We start from the raw sequence: 21,635 nt of genomic DNA on the forward strand, positions 1-21,635 counted from the left end.
CTTTCGCAAATAATATGTAGAGCTGAATTACCATAGACGTCTTACGAGGTGCTAAAATTGTTTCATTGATGAAACTGGTAGTGTACATATATTTCCTAGTATATCAGTTCCTATGAGTTTTCAATACCATCATCATCGACTGGTTCGAAGTGGAGAAACGCTGCTGTTGAAGTTTTATTTTCTGTGAAGCCTATTTGATCGTCTGTAATTGGTCGGTAGGTTAGGTTAGGAAGCATGTTAGGAATCACACGTTAAAAGGTAAGACCTCGTTAGTCCTTAGCTCGCACAAATTTCGACTTCTGGGGGTTGTCGTTCGTAGGGGTGCAATAACTGGTTAACGGAAAAAACATATATTTTGAACATATTTTCAAACATAAAATATTATGTTAATTCGTTTAGTGATATAATAATTTTTCTGAAAAAAGGTTGGTTGGGTAACAGGATCAATTTTTTCTTCAAAAATTTATTGTCTTCTTTTTTCAAAGTAGATTTTTCGTGTTGATAATATCACTATTTTAAAAACCATCAGACATATTAGATACATATTTAAAAATACATCACAAAACGACATGTCGTTTTGTGTTGCGTTGTGTTTGTTGTCTGTGAAATTTTGGTTGTTTGCAATAGTTTTTATTTTTTTTATGTACGTATCTAATACGTCAAATGGTTTTTAAAATAGTGATATCATCAACCCAAAAACACTACCTTTCGAGCCCTAAAGAACAATTTAATTAAATTCGTAACGTTGACAAGAAAACAATTGTTTTTTTTTTTTTAAATTCATCCTGTCACCCAATAAACTTTTTTTCATAAAATATTATCATTACCATCTTTTGCTGAGTGACTATGTTCGCTGTGAGTATGTGACTATGTTAGCTATATTTCACGATAAAATTTTTCCAGCCACTACTCTTTGAGGTCTATCTATGACATATTTTTAGCTGCAACTTTCACATTGTTTCATTTTGAAATAGAAACAGGTTTTCATAGTTGGGATTGTGTTTAGAACGAATGTATGCTCCTCTCCTGTTATCAACTGCTGTATCACTTTTCACCATAACTTTTTTAAAGCACGTGGTAGGTTGTCTCATCTGGGTTTCACTCAAGAGAATTGAAGCTTTACTGCCGTAGTTTGATGATAAGAATCTTATAGTGCAAGTTTTCTTGACCGGGAGAATGTTTTTTTGGGTGGTTGGGAAGATTTTCCTCACATCTATAATACTCACTTGAGAATATTTTTCTAAAAAAAAGTAATGAAAATTCATCGAGATCGGACACGAACGATTCAATCTGGGTAAGTTTCCATGGAAATACATCTAGAAACTATAAAATAATTGAAGCCTATTCTGCCCATATACTTCAAAAACAAAACCATATGAAATTTGAATGAAAATACACGCTACAGGGAGCCAGGTATTGTAGAAATATAAGCAAAATATTATAAAAACATGTCTCACTAAGTTGAATGAATCTTTATCTGAATTTTACTCAAACACAGTAAAATGTCTGGATAAATCACTGAATTTGCAGTAACTGTAGATATTTCCACCTGTCCAAAATGCATCATTCATGTTCCTCAAGCGGTGATACCCAGACAACTTTCTAGTTGACTAGGAATATCTGCGTGTTTTGCTAGTCCAAAATCGCAGAGATCATTTTTCTAGTTTCTAGTAGGCTGGTTCACGTAGATAACATCTCACAAAGTGCAAGAACTCGTAAAAGAGTAATGAAAGATGCCGCCATCTTGAACATTTGAGAAAATCCACAGTTGCTAAATACGATCTAAGAGAAAAAGAATTTGAAAGAACATATGTGCTTCACACCACAGACCTACCTCTATTACACGCGTCTAAACCAAGAAGCTATAGATATATGCAAACTTAGAAACAACTTCAGTCAAAAAGTTGTAAAACTGTTTAGTGAAAGTCTCATAAAAAAGGGTTTTTTGAATACGTTAGTTATGGATTTTCATGAGGGTCAACAAAACCTAACCGCCGCCGGAACCAATCAGAGCACTTCATCCCTATAAATATCACAGCCATACAGTATAAGGTATCATAAATAGTCTACCAGCTAGAAGGTTCCATTGCTTCCAACTACTGCTGAAAGAGTCCTTTGCACTTACAGACGAAAAATTCGTCAATCTCTCCATTGAACCCTGGCCACCCAGTTCTGATCCATACCAATTTCCATTGAAGTTGTATACCTCTCCAGATAACATTCAGAGAATTTCCATTTTTTTATGGTGAATGAATTACTATATACTGTCATATAATTTTGACTGATATGAAATTACAGGTGTACGAGAATTTTCACATATATTCAGTGGATATACTTGTGTACTGGCTGTAAATCAAATCAACTGAAAGAGCAATTTGTTTAGGCTAGTCTCGACTTACCTTCACTATAGGTTAATGGGCTGACACCTATCAGAAAAAAACTATCACCCTGGTGAATATCACGAAGGGCGTCAGATTATATCCAACAGGTGTCACTGCAGGAATCTTCACAGAAGTAATTCCTGCGTATGCTATTGGCGATACAACTGCTGGAATCGATTTTCAAGTGTGCCCTATACTTGAAAATCGATTCCAGCAGTTGTATCGCCAACAGCATATGCAGGAAATACTTCTGTAAAGAAGAAAAGATAAATTGAACTTTTTATGTTTTTTACCACTTGAAAACATAGAAAGTTTAATTTATCTTTTCTTCATTATGATTTCCTACCACGTAGTAACATCTACATCCATCAATTCACTTCTGTAAAGATTTCCGCACTGATACTTGTTGGGTATAATCCAACGCCCTTCGTGGTATCAGCCAGGAGAGTAGTCAGGCCAGTCCCGACTTACCTACAGTGTAGGCCTGAACAAATTGTTTTTTCAGTTAATTTGTACAAAAATTACCTCCAGTTTTATCAAGATGTTAGCAATATGAGTATGTCCATTCTCACTTCTTTTTTCATTCCACTGTATAATTTATTCTTGCCTAAGTTGCAACAGTGAATCCAGATATCGAAATTTTCATTCATTATTATTCTATTTACAGTAAAATGCTCTTCAAATGGTTCTATACCTGCCACTTCGCCAACTTATCCAACGCATCGAGGAGCAGCTCGTCAAATGTATGGATCAGGTTCTCTACGTCCACCAGGTCATAAACCAATAATTTATGCCACAGGACAACGTCAGCACGGCTTTCGAACCACTATTATGCCTCAACCGTTCGACCCCGAACAATATTTGCCAGTATTTCCCGTTTATCCTGTATTACCGATACATATTCCTATTGGAGAGTATGAAATAATGACAAAAAGTGTAGGTAAGTTCATATAAATATAGTTACAGAATCTTCGTAGGGCGTGCCAAATAATCTACAGGGATATCTTTTGAAATTATATATTTTTATTATTTCAGTTATTTTGATCTGCAGATTTCCCTCAATATAGGAAGTTGACTTGTTTCGAAAATACCGGTTTTTGAATGAAAATAAATTGGAATAGTTTCGAAAGTTCGATATTCAATGGAAAACAATGCTCATATGTTCCAGTCAAAAAAGGGAAATATAATATAAGTTTGGTAGAAAAATCATATGTTTTTCCTCATCATGAACACTCATTTAATCCCAAAATTGTCACTATTCATTATTATTTATTTATTCATCGTAACGTATAACACTCTATCATGACATTTTTACTCAATAGTTTACAAAACCGCAACATGTGTTTCACTATACAATAGCTCCACAATAAAGTGTTTCCTGAATACCTCATGAATTCTTAACAAACATCGACCAATTCCATCACATTTATTCGGTTTTACAAAAAAATAAAGAATGACTTCAACCAAACACAATCCTACATAATTTTGACAGTTACGTAATGGGTAATTAACAAAAAACTTCTCAATTTGCATTTTTCCGCATATTCAATTAATTTCTGGCTTTCATGAGTGGAATTTCAGTATAAAACCTCTCTTTAGACTGAATAACTCCATGTTGGACCTATTGAGAATGGAATTATGCTATATTGTTTCAATCGATTTTGCTAGACAGTGAATCGAATTGAACTCTATCCTCATTTTTTATTTTCAAAACTAATAACTTGGAATGGATTTTATCTAAATTGAGTTGCTGCAGCTGGTTTCTATCTCAGTCACCATATCCTTCTTAGGATGATTAGTAATAGTTAATTTAGAAATATGACCCTGTCAATCTAATTTAACTGTATCCATTCAGTTTGGCACAACAGTTTTTCTTTCTGGATGATATGTCAAACTGCGCCACTGGATAATGAAACTCTTTGTCAACAACTCTACCAAGCAAAAGCATCACAATAATTTTTTTTTTACTAAAATAAGATATAACTGATTGAAATATTGTTTCGCTCCTGAAAATTATGATGAAAACTCTTCAAGGAATTCTCGAAGAATTACTATTCACTTCATTATCGAAACTTAAATTTTTTCCATAATACTATTTCCAATATTTTAATTATTTTTCAATTGACTGAAGTGAAATATTCCATAAAAATTAAACCATTTAATTGATTCAACTCAACAAAGGTCAACAATAAAATATGAAGACTACGACCATATCAGGAACTGCATTTGCTCTTGTACAGCACTTGAAATGTCAACAATATAATATTTGTATAGGAATGAAGGCTTTCACAGCTAGCGTCAATATTTTGGTTGGTTTTCGGGTTTTGCCGTGGTCTTCTATGGTTACAATCTCCAAACGTTTGCAAAACCAACCGAATCGATACAAGATTTCCAACCAATTCTTCAAATACTTATGACAACTTATAGCATGATTGTAGTAAACATATTATCTCTGTCTCGTCTCCTCATCACGAGTCCTTGAAATTTTAAAAAGGCCCATAAGTCGCAACCTAATTCTCGAGACTACTACCCAAACTCAGAAATCTATTCGAAGAATACAATACAATATATTTATTCCTCAAAATGATCATTTTACTATGATATAGGCGTCGTCAATGGTGAAACAGTATGACGTACATTGTAAAGCGTACGAACTTTTCGTTTCTGAGCCATAAAGACCCTGTTAATATTTGTTGCATCTTTTAATAGGACCACATTATGAGAATGAACAGAATTCACAAGAGTATAGTGAACATCCAATAGATGTTTTTCGCTCAGTATTTTTTCAGTTGCATCAATGCATAGACACTGCTATTTAATCTTTCACTTACGTAGTTGACTTGACATTGCCAGTTCAATGCTTGGTCGATGTGAACTCCTAGAAACTCTGTGGATTCTGAAGGATGTATCTTCATGTTATTTATAAGAACGTGTGTAGGATGTCCCACATATTTTCTTGGAAAAAACTGTGTTTGCATTGACCATGAGTCTATTTCTTTGACACCACTTTGAGAAATTTTGACTTATCACATTCAGCTTCTCAAATTTTCATATCAACACATAACGTGATTCTGATGATCACCATATTAGTCTCGTCTCAATACCACAAGACTTCAAAAATTCAACTTATCTGACTGAATCGCAAATTTCTCGAACTTATTTTTCGAAATTTTTCCTGAGAACGTTTTTCCAAATGAATTTAATCTGCAGCGATTCAAATCCAAGGTGAATCGCTACTTTCGCACAGGCACCACTCTTAAGTGCCTTAAGGATTTTACTGTAGTGCTTGTGTATTGTCCTTAAAAAAATATCCCAGAATTGAAAGAAAAAATTCCCATTATTATATCCCAATAACAGGGTCGCCCAGGGTAATCCTGGCAAGATTGTATCCTTTTATTATATCTCATCTCTTTAGGGATTCAGCATGGGTGTGACGTTTGGCTAGTTCCGCAATTGTCGAAGTCATCAGGCCGTAGGTGCCACTGGGTTCTAAAATTCTTAGTCCAGCCGCTTCCTTGGCTAAAGAGTCGGCCATGCAATTACCTTCACTGGTGTCGTGTCCTTTAACCCACCTCAGGATAATGTTATTATCTACCGAGTCTTTGGCTAAATCTAGTACTAGCCCGTTGTCTGTTCAAGGCTAATAGGACTTGTCTGCTATCAGTGCAGATTGTTATGTTTTTGCCAGAAATTCCTTTCTTGGTTATTTCTTTTGTGGCGATCGATATACCAGTCAGTTCTGTTTGAACCACGCTGGTATTTTCTTCCATTCCCTACTCAATCCTTAGGCTTAGTAATCTGAAGTATACTCCACATCCTAAGCATTCTTTGGTTTTTGAGCTGTCTGTGTGTATCTGTATTGCATTTGTAGCAATCGACTCAGTGTTCTGTTTCATTTGTATTTTGTAGGGTTTATTGAACACAAACCTCGGTTCAATTGCATCACTGGTTGCCTGCAGCAGAGGTTGCGCAGGAAACACTTCTCGCCATAGGCTCAGCCTCAATCGACCCATTCCTACTTCGAGGTTTACACCAGCCGTGCGCAATCTTAACATGGCCATTAAAGCATCAGAGGGGTTAGACTAAAACTACCTACTAATTTCCACACAAGAAAGCAGATTCAATGGAGAGTAAGAATTCAATTCTATTGGTCACTCAGTGAATTTTCAGGATTCATGAATAAATTGATTTTCAAGCATCCCAAAATATTGAGTTCCACATCTTTCTCTCCCAAATGTAATACATCATGGTCGTGTTATTCAACTCATGCGCCTCTGCCTAAAGATGGTTTGCAAATGTGTAATTTGTCTTCATATTCAAGAAACTAAACCTATGTTCTTTTGTTCTTCGAGAAAAGGTTCTTTATGTTTGGCCAATATAAAGTTTTGAGCAAGAACCACAAGTCAATATACGAATACAAACTCCTGATCAATCCAAAACTGGATTTTTTTTATTGTTTTCAATGAATTTGCTTGAATCATTAATTTTTCTGTAGATCGTGTCAGTCTTTCATTTTCAGAAAACGATCCCTTTTATTGATGGGTTCATAAAAGTATGTCAATGTGTCATAATATCCACCTTGTAATCGTTGTTGAAGTAATTTGTTTGATAAAACTCGGTCCCCTCTGAAAATTATAAGCATGAATTGCAGCATTCAAAAGTAGGTATACTTCACAGACTATTGAATTTTCCACCATCAGAAAGTAATTTTCAGAGAGTTGAGTGTTATCAAACAAATTTCAGTCAGCAACGGTTACAGGGTAGATATTATCGAATCAATTTTTTCCCAAACACTACGAGAAAATGGTGTTCACAAGGTCGATCCCACCAATAACATCGCCCCTTTTGAAAAAAAAAAGAGATTTAGACGTGGGTTACAGTACAAATAATAATTTGAGTAAATTCATCAATTGCAATACAATGTCGGATAGATCAAGAGTATATGGGTTGACTTATGGTTCTTGCCAAAACTGGAGATTGGCCAAACAGGGAAAACCTTTCAGAATGCTTGAAAATTGATATTTTTGGAAATCCCGAAAATGTATTCAATAACCAAACAGATCTGAATTCTTTCCCGCTATTGAATCTGTTTTCTAATGAGGAATTTGATAGTCAGTTCATTATATGTAAATTTAATCATGTTGTTCAAATTTTCAATTAATTTATACTGAAACATAGATAACATTATCAGTTGAAAATATTATGATTCATATTTGTGAAATATTTCAATATATAAAGCATCGATTTGGTAGAATTTAGGCAGTATGAACACGCCTGAAGAAGTTGTATAGTGAAACACGTGTTGAGATTTGAAAACCAAGAAATTTGATGATTTTCGCAAAAAGAATTCAGGTAATTTTGATAACACCACGTAGTTATGATGATTAGAAATGATGATAATCATGAATGGGATATCCAAAATTTTAGTGAAAACTTGAATTAGGTCAATATACGATGGGGTCGTTTTTGTACGACAATATCTTTTTTCAACTTTGATGAAACAGAAGATGAAAAATTATCCAACGTAAGGTGATCTCTGTACCAGTTATTGAAGGTCTTCATGTGTAATTATATGTTTTTCATAAACATAATTGTCTCGAATTGTTCAAGTTGATTGAGTATGTCTCTGTCATATATTAAAAAAAAAGTTTGGCCTGGTTGTAATTCTGGTATCATTCCATTTTGTTCCACATAAAAGTATCCACATACATTTTCCTCAGAATGTCTAGTAAATACTTTTCATTTTTGAGAGTTCCAGATTTCATTCAGATTCATCTCTTTTCTGATCGTAAATCCCGATTCAATTTTTTTTAACACACGCACACACACACACACACAATTCATTAATATATATATATATATATATATATATATATATATATATATATATATATATATATATATATATATATATATATATATATAAAAATGAACAACTCTATTCGTTAAATTTCTGTATGGTATCTGGCCGGAGTGAACAACTCGAACTATACCCAGAATCTTATAACTACATATTTTCATTTCGTTGCCTTGTTCTTATTTGGCACATCAAATTGTACGTGAGTGTGCAGAAATATTAATAACTCAATCTATGAACTAATTTATTTCCTATAACTGATTGAAAAAATGTTTACTAGGTTATCCCATATATCAAAACCCAGATATTGTGGAATTACCCCCGAGAAGCGACCGTCCTTCCAACAGAGGTGGCCTATACGGAGGGCGACCAGAGTACTACAAAGGTCGACCCAATCACGGACTCTCTAACGCGAGATTTCCGTCGGATTTTGGATTCATTATGGGAAAAGGCGTCCCATCTGATTACGATCAATCCTCATTCATAGGCAGATATCCCTTACACAGAGCGACTGATTATGACGACATGTCCGACAGTTACAACTTGAAGCATCCCGAAGAGGAAGACGAGACGCGAAGAAATCCGGATCAACATATATCGGACTGCAACAAGATGTGTCTGCACGGAGAACTGTTATGTCACAATATGTGTGTGTGCATCAAAGAAGAACTCAGGTACGTATTCAAAGTAACCTGAAGTAAAACTCAGAAAAATATAATGTTTGCAAAAACTCATCACTCTTTCATTATACCAGATACTATTTTCATAATTACGTGACTTCATAAAATTCCAACTTCGAAAATATAGGATATTGAATTTGAAAAATTGAAAATATATTTTTCAGTATTGGTTGTTGAAGGTCAAGGCTACCGTAAGGAAGCTCATTTAGAATTGTAGAGGCAGAAGTAATGTTTGCTATTAAACTGCCAATAGTAGAATATTCAGAATTGCAGAAACCCCAAAAATAACATTGGCAGTATCAACAGTTTTACAAGCATTTCGAAAAATATTCTTTCATTTCGGGTTTGCCCTCTACTGCAAAAATGATGTGAATGGTTAAGCTGATACTGGAATGGTAGTAAAGAAACTTGGCTGGTTAATCGAAAAATAAAGCACAATTTTCATACTTTTGGTAGAATTGCTGAAATGTAATGTTTTTTATTGTTCACTCTGATTATTTCTCCCAATGCCCCTTTTGGTATCCGTGTTACTTTCTTCTCCATAAAGGTCACCCTAAGACGAATTATTCAATATTGAAAAAAGCAGCTCAAGTCACTTCCTTGGTCTAATAATAATATTCCGTTTCTTTCGTGACTTTTTCGTGATCCAACATAGAGCCGCTTCTGTTGAAATACTTGGGCTATACGCATATTAAAAATAATATACTTTATTGTCATTAAGAATAAATCTTGTGGACAAAGCTTGTGAAAAATAAATATAAATGTGAGTATAGAAATATAAAATGTGAATATAAAAATACCTTCAAAAAAGTTAAATTGGAACATACATTATAAAGTTCATCGTGAAATTTTGTATTAATATGGATGTGTGAAGATTTGTTTAAAAATAATACACATATAAACATATATACTTATATATAATAATCTCTAGTACTGAATGGTCACCTTAACAAATAAAAATTTTCCAGGTGCAACACTAAAAACGATTGTGGCGATAATGAAGACGAAATCGAATGCGACACGGACGACTACAACGAAGTGAAATGTGACGAAACGATAAACCACATCAAATGTCCGAAAACCAATAGATGCATTTCAAAGGAATGGCTTTGTGATGGAGACGACGATTGTGGAGATTATTCAGATGAAACTCACTGCGGTAAATCATATAACTGAATTATAACTAAACAATAATTTTTAATTGAGAATTAGTTTTTCGATGAGGGCACTCAAGACATTCTGGTTTTTTTTCTACCTCTGGAGTTTCATTTTTAGGTCATCTCATCCTTTTACTTCAAGAAACAAAATTTTGTGTTACAAGTAAAGTTCTGCTTAATGGTCATGTTCTTGGGGACTCTATATAAATGAATAAAGAATGTATGAAATTCTCAAAAATGTTCAATGCTGGAGAAGTAGAAAAACAGAAACCTTTTTGACAAAAAAGTTGAGGGTTTCCCGGCAAAGGTTTTCAGTGTCACTATTTTTCGGGTTTGAAGGCCGTCGAAATTTTAAATTTCTTACTGACGTTTCGCTGGCTAGCTTCTTCAGAGTTTTATACATCGTGAGTTATCTCCGAAACCTTTTTTTACAAAAAACTAATCATTTCTGATAATATTCCCTTCTCAATTCGCTTGTTATTTATTTTGGTTGATTTTTTGGGTAATATAACATTCCACTATCTGGAAAAAATAGAAGCTATCAGAAAATCTATGCAAATATAGGAAAATCAAACTACTTTTGAGAGTTTCTACGCTAACACAAATTGTTTCCTTTCACGTATCACCGGAAACATCATAAAATTAGTTAGCAAACTATTCTATTTTAGACCAGAATACAATAAAATACTGGGATAATAAAATAACTCAATTCTACAAAAGAGAGGTTTTGAAAACCACATATATTATGTTTCCGTAATGAAAAATACACCAGATTTTCACTTTTTCGGCACCCTCAAAATATTCTTGAAAATATGATACTTGACAAACTACTTGTCAGATTTGAAATGATGTACCGATTTCTCTGACCTACAAAACATTTTCTTATTCCTGATTTAGAAAGGGGATATTATTTGCGGTACATTTGTAACTGAATGGTTGAAATACAGGCAATGATAAGGTATCTTATTTGATATTTCTGTGAAATGATTCATTCGTCAAATTGCTGAGGTCTCCTCTATATATGATGTTTTTTATACAATTCTTCAGTTGTTACCACAGGTCTATTCTGATTCGATTCGAGAAAATATTAATCTGAGTATAGGCGTCGTCATAAATACTGTTCTCACATTATACCACATTGTTTTCACGTTTTTTATATTCGAATAAAAAATCTGCCCTGTGTACATTCGTGTAGATGTTCTATTAAAAATTCATTTTTCGATACCGTGGATGATTATGGTACTCAAGGAAACAGCTTGAAAACGGGAAATCAATTTTTGAAATGACGACTATTTTTCAAAAGTTTCCCAAGAGGTCAGTTGAAAATTTAGAAGACATTCTTTGAAAATTCAAGTCAGTATAATTCTAACTAGTGTTTGTTAAAAATTTAGTATTTTCTCTTCAAACTTCACCACACAAAAATGGTTTTCCTTCATTTGACATTCTATAAATCTAAATACAAACTCTAATATTCAACTATGTTTCACTTCAGGTTCCATGATGAACTGCACAGTAGATCAATTCCAATGCGAGAACGGATTGTGCATACCAAAACTATGGATTTGCGACAACGACAACGATTGCAAAGACTTCTCCGATGAAGTGAATTGCACTAATATAGGGTTAGTATAAATTCATGACTTTAGAAAACGTTGCTCAAAATACACTTTCAGATGTGATGAAAATGAATTTGAATGTATGGATACCACATGCATCTCTATCAATTGGAAATGTGACAGACACATTGACTGCACGGATGGCTCTGATGAAAGTGATTGTGGTAAGTACTGTAAGTCGTACAGTAATGATATTATATGAGTATTCTTATGATTGGAAAAGTACTTTCTTGTACGTTCGCCAACAGTGTATTCAAGAACTACCAAAACTGGAAATCTGGGATGAAATTATATCTGCAAGATCAAAATCTGTGGTATTCGCTATCATATTGATGATACTATCAAGGTGTACCTAACACAACAATTGATCTCATGGTATTGATATTCGCATATCTGTAACTGTGATACAATGAAATGTATTACAAACTAAAGAATCCATCTTCTGCGAATAATTTGACTTTGAAACTTAAGAATTTCAAATAAATGAAAAGTTATTGTATATCAATAACTGATGCCTTCAGAAATTGCACTGAATGAAGACAAAAATCGAAGATAAATGTTTTGGAGCGAATATGCTTGCAGGTCTTTTACCTGAATACGAGCCTATGATTATGATAATGAATATATATTTGGTGATCACATGAAAAGCAAGCTGTTGCAAGACACAAGGTTTGAGATACGGCAACCAAAGTCCTTCTTTCACTCCCACAATAGAAAAAGAAGTCGATAACGAATTGCCATTCTTAGACTTATTGGTGAAGAGGACCGACACTTGATGGGAAACATCTGTACACCGAAAACCCACTCACTCGGAACAGTATCTGAACCAGGAATCCAACCACCGTCAATTGACTAAGAGAGAAATCATCAAGTAGACCGTGCTTTCGGGCTCTGTAATACAAAGGAAGATCTCGAGAAGGAACTAGGCATCATCAAAAATGACCTTCAACGGAATGGTTATGCCAAAGTGATGGTAGAAGAAACTTTGGCTAGAAGACAGCAAGGACAAGGAAGAGAAGCTGCCACAACCAGTATTCGTACTTCCCTACATTATCGGAAAGGATAAGAAGGATTGGGTCAAAATATAACATCATAATCTGTTTCAGATCTGGGAACACTATTTGTAGCAGCCTCTCGAAAACCAGGCTACCCAACGCGGACTGCGTTTTGAAGAATTGCATTTACCGGATACCCTGTGAGTGCGGAAAATCAAACATCGGTGAAACTAAGAGGCTCGCATTGCCGAGCACAAGAAACACACACACAGCGAGGAGAAATCAGGAATAGCAGAGCATGTTCGGACTCTTCAACATATCATCAAGTGGTCTCAAGCTGAAATCATCCACAAGGAGGAACTGGTTTAGGAGAAAATTCAAAGAAGCCGCATATATTTTGTCCAACAACGCATTTAGCCAAGCTAGCGTAGAGATACGCAATATATGGAAACCTATAATCAAACGGAACACGACCAACTCCCATCAAACAGTCAGCACCCGTTGAAACCGATGAAGCGGAGAGAGGGAAGAGGGGATAGGTGAAATCACTCGAATAACCTATGAATAGTCGAATCTCGGAGAAATAAGTCCAGACATATGTGACGCACTGGACCAGATAAAAAATTGTTCGTTAAATTCCCTGTGCTACAGAAAATGTTCACGGTGAATATCGACGTGATAACCGGAACTGCCAATGTCTAGACAACAATCGTTGCTTAGATCTCTGAAGATAGTTTTTTGGAATGCTAATGGTATTCGCTCAAAAAGACTCGATTTCAAGGATTTACAGATTCTTTCACAGAGAACGTGTTGGACGTGGTGGAGAGGCAGTTGGCATCTTTGTCAAGCGATCCCTTCAGTGTGTCCAATACTGCATTGACAGTGCTCGATTACACGGAACTGAGGCCGTGGGGGTTGAAATTCGACTGAGCAGGGGTTGTCACAGAATATTCTCGGTTTACAACCCTCCGAACAATCATTTGCTCCCAGAATCACTAGATGAACTGCTGATAGGAAGCATTCCGACAATTGCTGCTTTTAACGCCAAACACAGACTATGGAGCAGATCCACAAATCGAAACGGCCAAGCGCTCTATGCGCAAGTCGACAGGCATGAATATCTTGTGCTGGGTCCGGATGAACCTACGTACTATCGCGAGCAGACTAGGCCTGACGTACTAGACATCGCGCTTCTCAGAAACGTCTCTCTAACTAGCGAAATTTACGTTCTGTCGGAATTGGATTCTGATCATAATCCAGTTATCCTGGTACTGGGCGATGATCTTCCTTCTCCTGATTATCGTATGAGATATTCGACTGATTGAGATATCTTCACAACCCAGCTCGGAGAGATGCGCGCCCCTCCTGAGGCACTTCGCTCTCCCGACGAACTCGACGCGGCAGTTAAGCGTTTCGAGCTTTCTGTGAATGATGCGTTTTGAGCGGCCACCTCCAGGGAGGAGTGTCCGCTGAAGAGCTACAATGAGTTTCCCCCTCTTATCAAAGCCTTGATACGAGAGAGAAATCGCTTGAGAAGGATCTATCAACGAACCCTTTTTCCAGGAGATAACATTGCTGCAAGTAGGATGGCCAATCAAGTCAAATAGGCCATCATTGATCACCAAAACGAAAGGTGGGAGGAGCTCTTGGAATCCCTTGAACCTGGGGAAGACGAACTTTAGCGAGTCACCCGCAGACTCAAAGGAAAAAAACTGCTCCCTCACATATTCACGGAGAGCGCGGAGTGTGCTACTCCCCCACCGACAAAGCGTTGGCCTTTGCCGACACGATGGAACGTCAGTTTCAACTTAACGTTGACAACCGCGACCGGGATATTCTGCTGGAAGATCGGGTTCACCGTACCCTTAGGGAAGATGACGATGATAACATTCGCCCAGCTTCTGTGGAAGCTGAAGGGTTACATCGGGGCCGCAAAGGCCAAGAAAGCTCCGGGGGTCGATTCAATAACCTATTGGTTATTAGTTGTTGAAGAGGTTCCCGGACAACTGTGTTGAAAGCCTACAGTTCGTTGGCTTTCAGATGATCCCAAAAGAGGAACAATACCTGCTGTTCCCGTATAATTATCGCCCGATCAGTCTGCTCTCGTCGGCGGCTAAACTGGCTTAAAAAGTTTTTTTGCAAAGACTCAACCAAGGAGTTGGGGACCGAAATGTTCTGCCTGACGAACAATTCGGCTTCAGGAGAAGAACACACCACTGAGCTCCAGGCACTGAGACTGATCGAAAACATCGCAGAGATGAACCAAAACCGCAAAGTTCATGTCCTATTAGACATTTCGAAGGCCTTCGACCGTGTTCGGCATGAAGGTCTTCTGCATAAGTTAATCGCATTCGACCTGCTTCGGGGCCTGATCCGGTAGATTGGGTCTTTCCTAAAAGACAGAACATTTCAGGTTAGAGTAGAGGGCTCTCTGTCTGTCGCTGGAGTGCCACAGGAGGAGTGCTCTCTTCCACGCTATACTCTCTTTATACCAGTGACCTTCCGAAGTCTGAGCGTGTGATATCCCTCTACGCCAACGACACGGCTCTCCTCTCATCTTCCATGGGTCGGGAGCTCGAAATCGTCTACATGCAACGTACATTGGACGACCTCGAGCGCTGGTACCTTGAATTGCAGATCCGAGTGATCCCGAAAAAGACTCAGGCGATAACCATGGGAAGAACGATATCTTCTCTGGTCATAATACTCAAAAAGAATAAAACTCGGCTTACATTAATTGGTGGAAATTCTGCAAGAGTGAGAAAGATATCATATTTCACCTTACATTGCTGATTAATGTCTGGAAAACGAAGTCTGGCCAGATGCTTTCAAAAACTCATTATTAAAATTTTGAAAGTTTATAACATTCTTTCTCCCCAATAATATAGTTTTAGAGGCTTCCACTTATGGTGCAGCGCTGAAACTAACTGATGAAATATATTACGCTCTAGAAAAGAGCAAATCATGTTCATGTCTGTTCATTGACCTTACTGAGGCTTTTGATACAGTCAGCATCTCCTAACAACTCTATAAGACGTGAGTGTCAGGAGCTATCTAGAAAAGCGAACACAAAAAGTGAAAATAGTCAGTGCACACAATGAACAAAAAGAAATAGAGTATGGTGTACCCCAAGGAACCATTAAAGGCCTAATATTTTTCGAACTTCATAGTATAAACTTTGAACTGTATATGGAAAAATTGTAGGTTATGCAGACGATTCATGAGGCAGAAACTTGAGAAGAATTTGAAGTCGAAGTAGAAGAAGATTCCAAGCATATAAAAAGTTACTTTGATCATATGCTGTTAAGTGTCAATTTCAAAGAGCCCTATTTTTTACCTTTTGGCTGCAATAAATTCACCACTCCCACCTTTCACCCATTTGAAATACAAACCGACCATTGGGTTGAAATGCAGAATAACTCCATTTCTCATAGTTAGAATTAATTACTGGAACTACTTTTTATTTAGACACCATGTATATAGTTTACTTGTTTTTTAAGCATTGGCTGTCTTCACAAGGCGATGAATGGAGAAATTAAAATAATTATATAATAATCTACATGAAGAAACATAAAATAAATGTTCGATTTGATTCTGAATTCGATTATCCGATTTGATTGATTATTTATAGAAAGCTACATGCAGAAACTCTAACACATAAAAATACATGATTTGTTGTAGATATTACTCCTCCCGATTGCAACGAAGACGAGTTTCAATGTATTACTCATAAGTGTATAAAAAAACAGTTTAAATGTGATTTTGATGATGATTGTGGAGATTGGAGTGATGAAAATGACTGCCCGAAAATACCTGGAACATGTTCTACCGGAGAATTTAAGTAAGTTTTGAGAAAGATAACCTGTATTATGAAGGTTTATATACAAGTTTTTGTAACGCTTTTTAAAGTTATTGGAATATACAAAATAATTGATGTGTAACCTATTGAAACTACATCAATTATGATTATATACAGGGTGTTTCAAATTCGATCCTCACCATTGAGATCTCAAAAACTATGAGAAATACGAAGATGGTAAGTTGAGAAAAAGTTGCGCATTTTCCTGACTAACAATATGCCGTTGAGAAAGTTCTGAAATTCCAAGTATATCCGGAGATATCCGGCAAAAACAGAAATTTCGAAAAATGGTTTTTATTTTTTTCTGGCTTCATTAAAAAATTCGAAAATAAATTGCACCTCCACATTGCCACTTTTCCCTGCTACATAATGGTGTTTTCAGAATTGATATCCGACGTTTCGTCTTCCGACGACCATCATCAACTGTATATTTTCTTATGGGCGCTACATTGGATTATTTCTGTTTTGAAAAGAACCAGTAATTCTTATCATGACAGGCTTTGACTTTGATGTTTCCAAATTTGACTTTCAATTTGTTACACTCAATGACATTTTGTTATTGTACAAGTCATTTAATTTTTGGTGCAAAATGGCTTTCACGAATGAAGAAAAAAGAAATTTGATACAAATTTATTACAAATACGATAGAAACAGTGTTAGGACATCGGAAATGTATTTAAACTTGTATCCCAAAAGACGACAACCACATCGAACTATGTTCAAGTTATTGGATCAAAATCTCACCAAGTTTGGTTCATTTGAAAAACCGAGGAAAAATACGGAGACAGATTGGACCAGGAAACTAAAGAAAATTTGATAAATGAGGTATGTTTGAGGTGAGTTAGACATTGTGTTCTTTTCAATAAAAATTAATGATTTGCAGATAAACACGACCCCGGAGAAATCTAAACGTCAAATTTCCCGAAAGGTTGTTAGAGTTTTGTATTTGGCTGATAAGAAGACCTGATTTTCCTGAAAAATGTAATTTGGAGAGATGAAAGCACTTTTACGAATTGTGGAATATTCAACCGAGATAACGAACACATTTGGAGCACAATAACCCCAGGCAGTTCCGAGAAATCCGACCTCAAGTGCGATTTGGTATTAACATGTGGGCAGGAATTTACAAAGAAGGAATTTACAAAGATATAATTCTGGGTCCTCATTTATTTGACGGAATTCTGAATGGAGAAACATATCACCAGTTTTTAATATCGATCTTCGAAAACTATTTGGATGATCTACTTTTGGCTAACTATAACAACATCTGGTTTCAACATGATGGTGCTCCACCGCACGCTACCGAACGAGTATCTGATTATCTGACTGAAAGGTTTGGTGATAAACGGATAGGGAATAATGGGCCGGTGAATTGGCCAGCAAGGTTCTAGACTTGAGTGTTATGGATATATTCTTATGGGATACACTGAAAATAGAGTATATGGTCAGAGACAATATAAAAATATTGAGGACCTTCAACACAGCATTGTTAGAGATTTCGGAAGATTGAGAAGGAGGGAAATTAATCGTGCAGTGAATAATATTTAAAAACGGGCACAGTTGTGTTATCATGAACAAGGCCAGCATTTTGAGCATTTGTTGTGATTTACTTTTGTCTCTACATTATAGATAAATAATTATTGTTATTTATTCAAAGTTCTATTTTAATTGAAAAGGACACACTGTCTAATTTACCTCATATACACCTCATTTATCAAATTTTGATTGTTGATTCTATCTACGTATTTTATCCTCGGCTTTTCAAATAAACCAAACTCGGTGAGATTTTGATCCAATAACTTGAACATAGTTTGATATTATTGTCGTCTTTCCGAATACAAGTTTAAATACATTTCCAATGTCCTAACACTGTTTTTATTGTATTTGTAATACATTTGTATCATATCTCTTTTTTCTTAATTCGTGAAAACCAATTTTCGCCAAAAATTCAATAACTTGTACATAACAAAATGTCATTGAGTGTAACAAATTGAAAGTCAAATTTAGAAACATCAAATTCGAAGGCTATTATGATAAGAATTCTTATTTTTTCAATATCTCCAACTTTTCGTAAAAGAATGGTAACTTATTATATATAATTGAAAAGGTAAAATCTGGTTCTATTCAAAATAGAAAGAATCCAATGTAGGGCCCATAAGAAAAAATAAAGTTGATGATGGTCGCCGGAAGACGAAACGTCAGATATCAAATCTGAAAACATGTAGCAGGGAAAAAATAGCGATGTGGAAGTGCAATTTATTTTTGAATCCTTCGAAAAATAAGGCCAGACAAAAATATAACCAATTTCCGAAATTTCTGTTTTTTCCGGATATATCCAGATATACTCGGAATTTCAGAACTTTCTCAACGACATATTGTTAGTCAGGTAAATGCGCAACTTCAGCCCAATTTAACCATTGTCTAATCTCTCATAGTTTCCGAGATCCCCCTGAATACAACTCAGATAAATGTCAACTTATAGTGACTTACGTATGGAAGTTATATGTAAGTCGCCTTCGAAATATTTTGGAATAATTCCTCATCAATTATTACAATTTGATCTTGAATTCAAAGGGGTACTTCTTCAGGAGAGTTCAATTTTTTGGGAAAGAAAGGTTTTGGCTTTCTACTTCTCCATCTTGATACAAAAACATGTGGGAAATCTTCTAACAAAAAAGTTAAAAAAAATTATTTTATACAAAGATCTGATCATGTGAAGAAGTAACGTTCAGACACAAATCGGAAGAAAAATCCTTCTCATATAAACATTGAATACTTTCGAAAAAAATACTTTCATATGAACACTGAATGGTGACTGTTGAGAATTTTGATTCGAAATATCTCTTCTCTTAGATCAACCAACTCATTGATAATGTTCACAGAGAACAGTCGGAAAAAAAAGTTTAGTTCAGTTTTATGTAGTATTATTAGAAAAGTGTGAATATAAATCGATTTCTCCCATTGGATTGTTTTCATCTACTCTCAATATACAGTGCCGAGGTAAATAGCCCCCCTCCCTCCCAATTCTGAACGGGACAAGATATCGTGCTCGAAAAAAATTACGTTTAAGGCTTTTAGTGTTTTTTGATGGAAAAGAGAGGTGTTATTTTAAATTGAAAGGTGAGTTTTGTGATAACTCGTTTGATAGGTATTTCAAATCTTTATCCAATAATTCATTTCTGAAAATCAGATTAGCCGTTCTAAAGTAATTCACGAACCTGCTAACTAACGATAAATATCATAATTTCATAAAACAACGCATTCAAAACTTACTCCGGTTCATTTCATTGAATGTTCGAATGTATACCATTCACACAAAAATGTTCATGAATTAATTTTCCATATAATGAAATGTCCCTGTACTAATTTTGTTGCAAGCACCTCTTTCTCTATGAACGAGATATGAACTGCGATTTGGTATCGTATACATCAGATGTTATGTATTCCCACAAAAAAATCTAAAGACATCATATCAGGTTATCAAGTGGGTTCTTCTGAGGGACCACGTCTGCTTGTCTACCGGTATGGATAATTGACAAACCAAAATAAATTTTCAACGAATAGTACTTTTCAGCAAGATGATGCTAGTATGGCCTGCTTGATTACCTGATATAACGCTTGTAGATTTTGTGGAGATACATAATATATACACCACTGCAGTCTATTCCAATGCTCATGGTTAGAATAGAAAGTGCTTCCCAGAAACATTCCTAAATGTAAGAAATAAATTTGTATACAAACTTCATTATTGCCAGGATGTAAATGATGAAACATTCCAAAAATATTCTTTGAAATGTACTGAAGTAATTTTTAAATAAGGATTTTTCAAATAATGATATTTATCGTTTGTTTGCTGATCGGCTGGTCCGATTTCCAATAATGAAAACAGAAATTGGATATATAACTGAAATGCCTATCAAACAAAGCATCACGAACCCTCTTTCACAATGAAAAAAAGTTGGTGGAGTACTAAAATATTATTTTTTTACGTGAGTTTTGTGTGACTTCGATACACTGTACCGTTCGAAAGTTACGAGGGTGGGAGTGACTATTTCTGTGTCTCATATACAACTGCCTGAAAATATTTTCTGTACGGAATGAGATATTTCGAATAGAGAGTGAAGATGTGTTCAAGATAGGTCTAGTATCAGTAAGGAAAAATTAAAAAAAACAGACTAGGATTCAATATACAGTACACTCTGTATATACAATAGAGACAGTAATTGAATACTGCAACTAACTTGTCTTCCATATTTTTTTCTATCAATCGATAATATTTTTTTGCAGGTGCAATAGTGGAAAATGTATTCCCGAGAGATATAGATGTGATAGGCAATACGACTGTGAGGAAAATGAAGATGAAAATAACTGTAACTATAATGTAACAATGACTTGTTCCGGCGACGAATTTACTTGCGAAAACTCCACTTGTATTCTGGTAAGAATCACAAAATCCGAAAATCAACAACAAAATTCATTCTGGACAATTTTCTTGCAAATTAAAGATGAGAGAAGAAAATCTGGTGACATTATATCTGTTCTAGTTCATGAGATAGGTACTGAACAAAACGTTCTTAAACCACAAGACATCATAGTCAGACATAATTTCCGTAAAAAATTATCATTTTTGAAACGTTTCATTATTAAAATCTATACTGATGTATCACTTGTCGCCGAGAGAGTGCTACCAACTTTTTTTTGAATGGAGAAGTCCTGTTATATCTTTTTGAAAAGAAGTTCAATGTTCCATTCACCAATGTTTAATTTTCCTCATTTCATCTGTTGCTGAGAGATTATGAGTTGAAATATCATTCCATTTCATTCCAATAAATGTTTTAAATGTTCACCATCCACTTCAAGACAATAATAAAGTCGGATATAATCCAACGCCCATCGAAGTATTCGCCAGGGGAGTAGTTATTTTATGATAACAACAAAACTACCCTTCGAACATTTCATATCCCAACAAATAAATTCGTGAACGGACTTCATTAGTATAAGGAAGTGAAAACTAAACAATTTGAACATTCATTAGAATGCCCTGAGGTGAATTTTATATTCTTGAAATTATAATAATAACCTTTTGTTTG

At 35.3% G+C, this 21,635-nt stretch overlaps 1 protein-coding gene across 4 annotated transcripts in view; it reads left to right on the forward strand.

Annotated features, from left to right (window-relative positions):
- The window catches only part of Lrp4 (LDL receptor related protein 4), a 98,769-nt gene that overhangs the window by 28,641 nt on the left and 48,493 nt on the right, over positions 1–21,635 (forward strand). For all 4 annotated transcript variants that reach the window (XM_074185317.1, XM_074185319.1, XM_074185316.1 and 1 more), the window contains exons 3-9: positions 3,049–3,321; positions 8,519–8,912; positions 9,887–10,077; positions 11,568–11,697; positions 11,749–11,855; positions 16,368–16,527; positions 20,833–20,983. In XM_074185317.1, the coding sequence (XP_074041418.1) occupies positions 3,049–3,321; positions 8,519–8,912; positions 9,887–10,077; positions 11,568–11,697; positions 11,749–11,855; positions 16,368–16,527; positions 20,833–20,983 (1,406 nt within the window). The remainder of the gene's footprint in view (positions 1–3,048; positions 3,322–8,518; positions 8,913–9,886; positions 10,078–11,567; positions 11,698–11,748; positions 11,856–16,367; positions 16,528–20,832; positions 20,984–21,635) is intronic.

This window comes from Leptinotarsa decemlineata, unplaced genomic scaffold (assembly GCF_025532065.1).
Source record: "Leptinotarsa decemlineata unplaced genomic scaffold, Ldec_3_MD MMD2_tig00026369_RagTag_RagTag, whole genome shotgun sequence".
NCBI classification, from domain to species: Eukaryota; Metazoa; Arthropoda; class Insecta; order Coleoptera; family Chrysomelidae; genus Leptinotarsa; species Leptinotarsa decemlineata.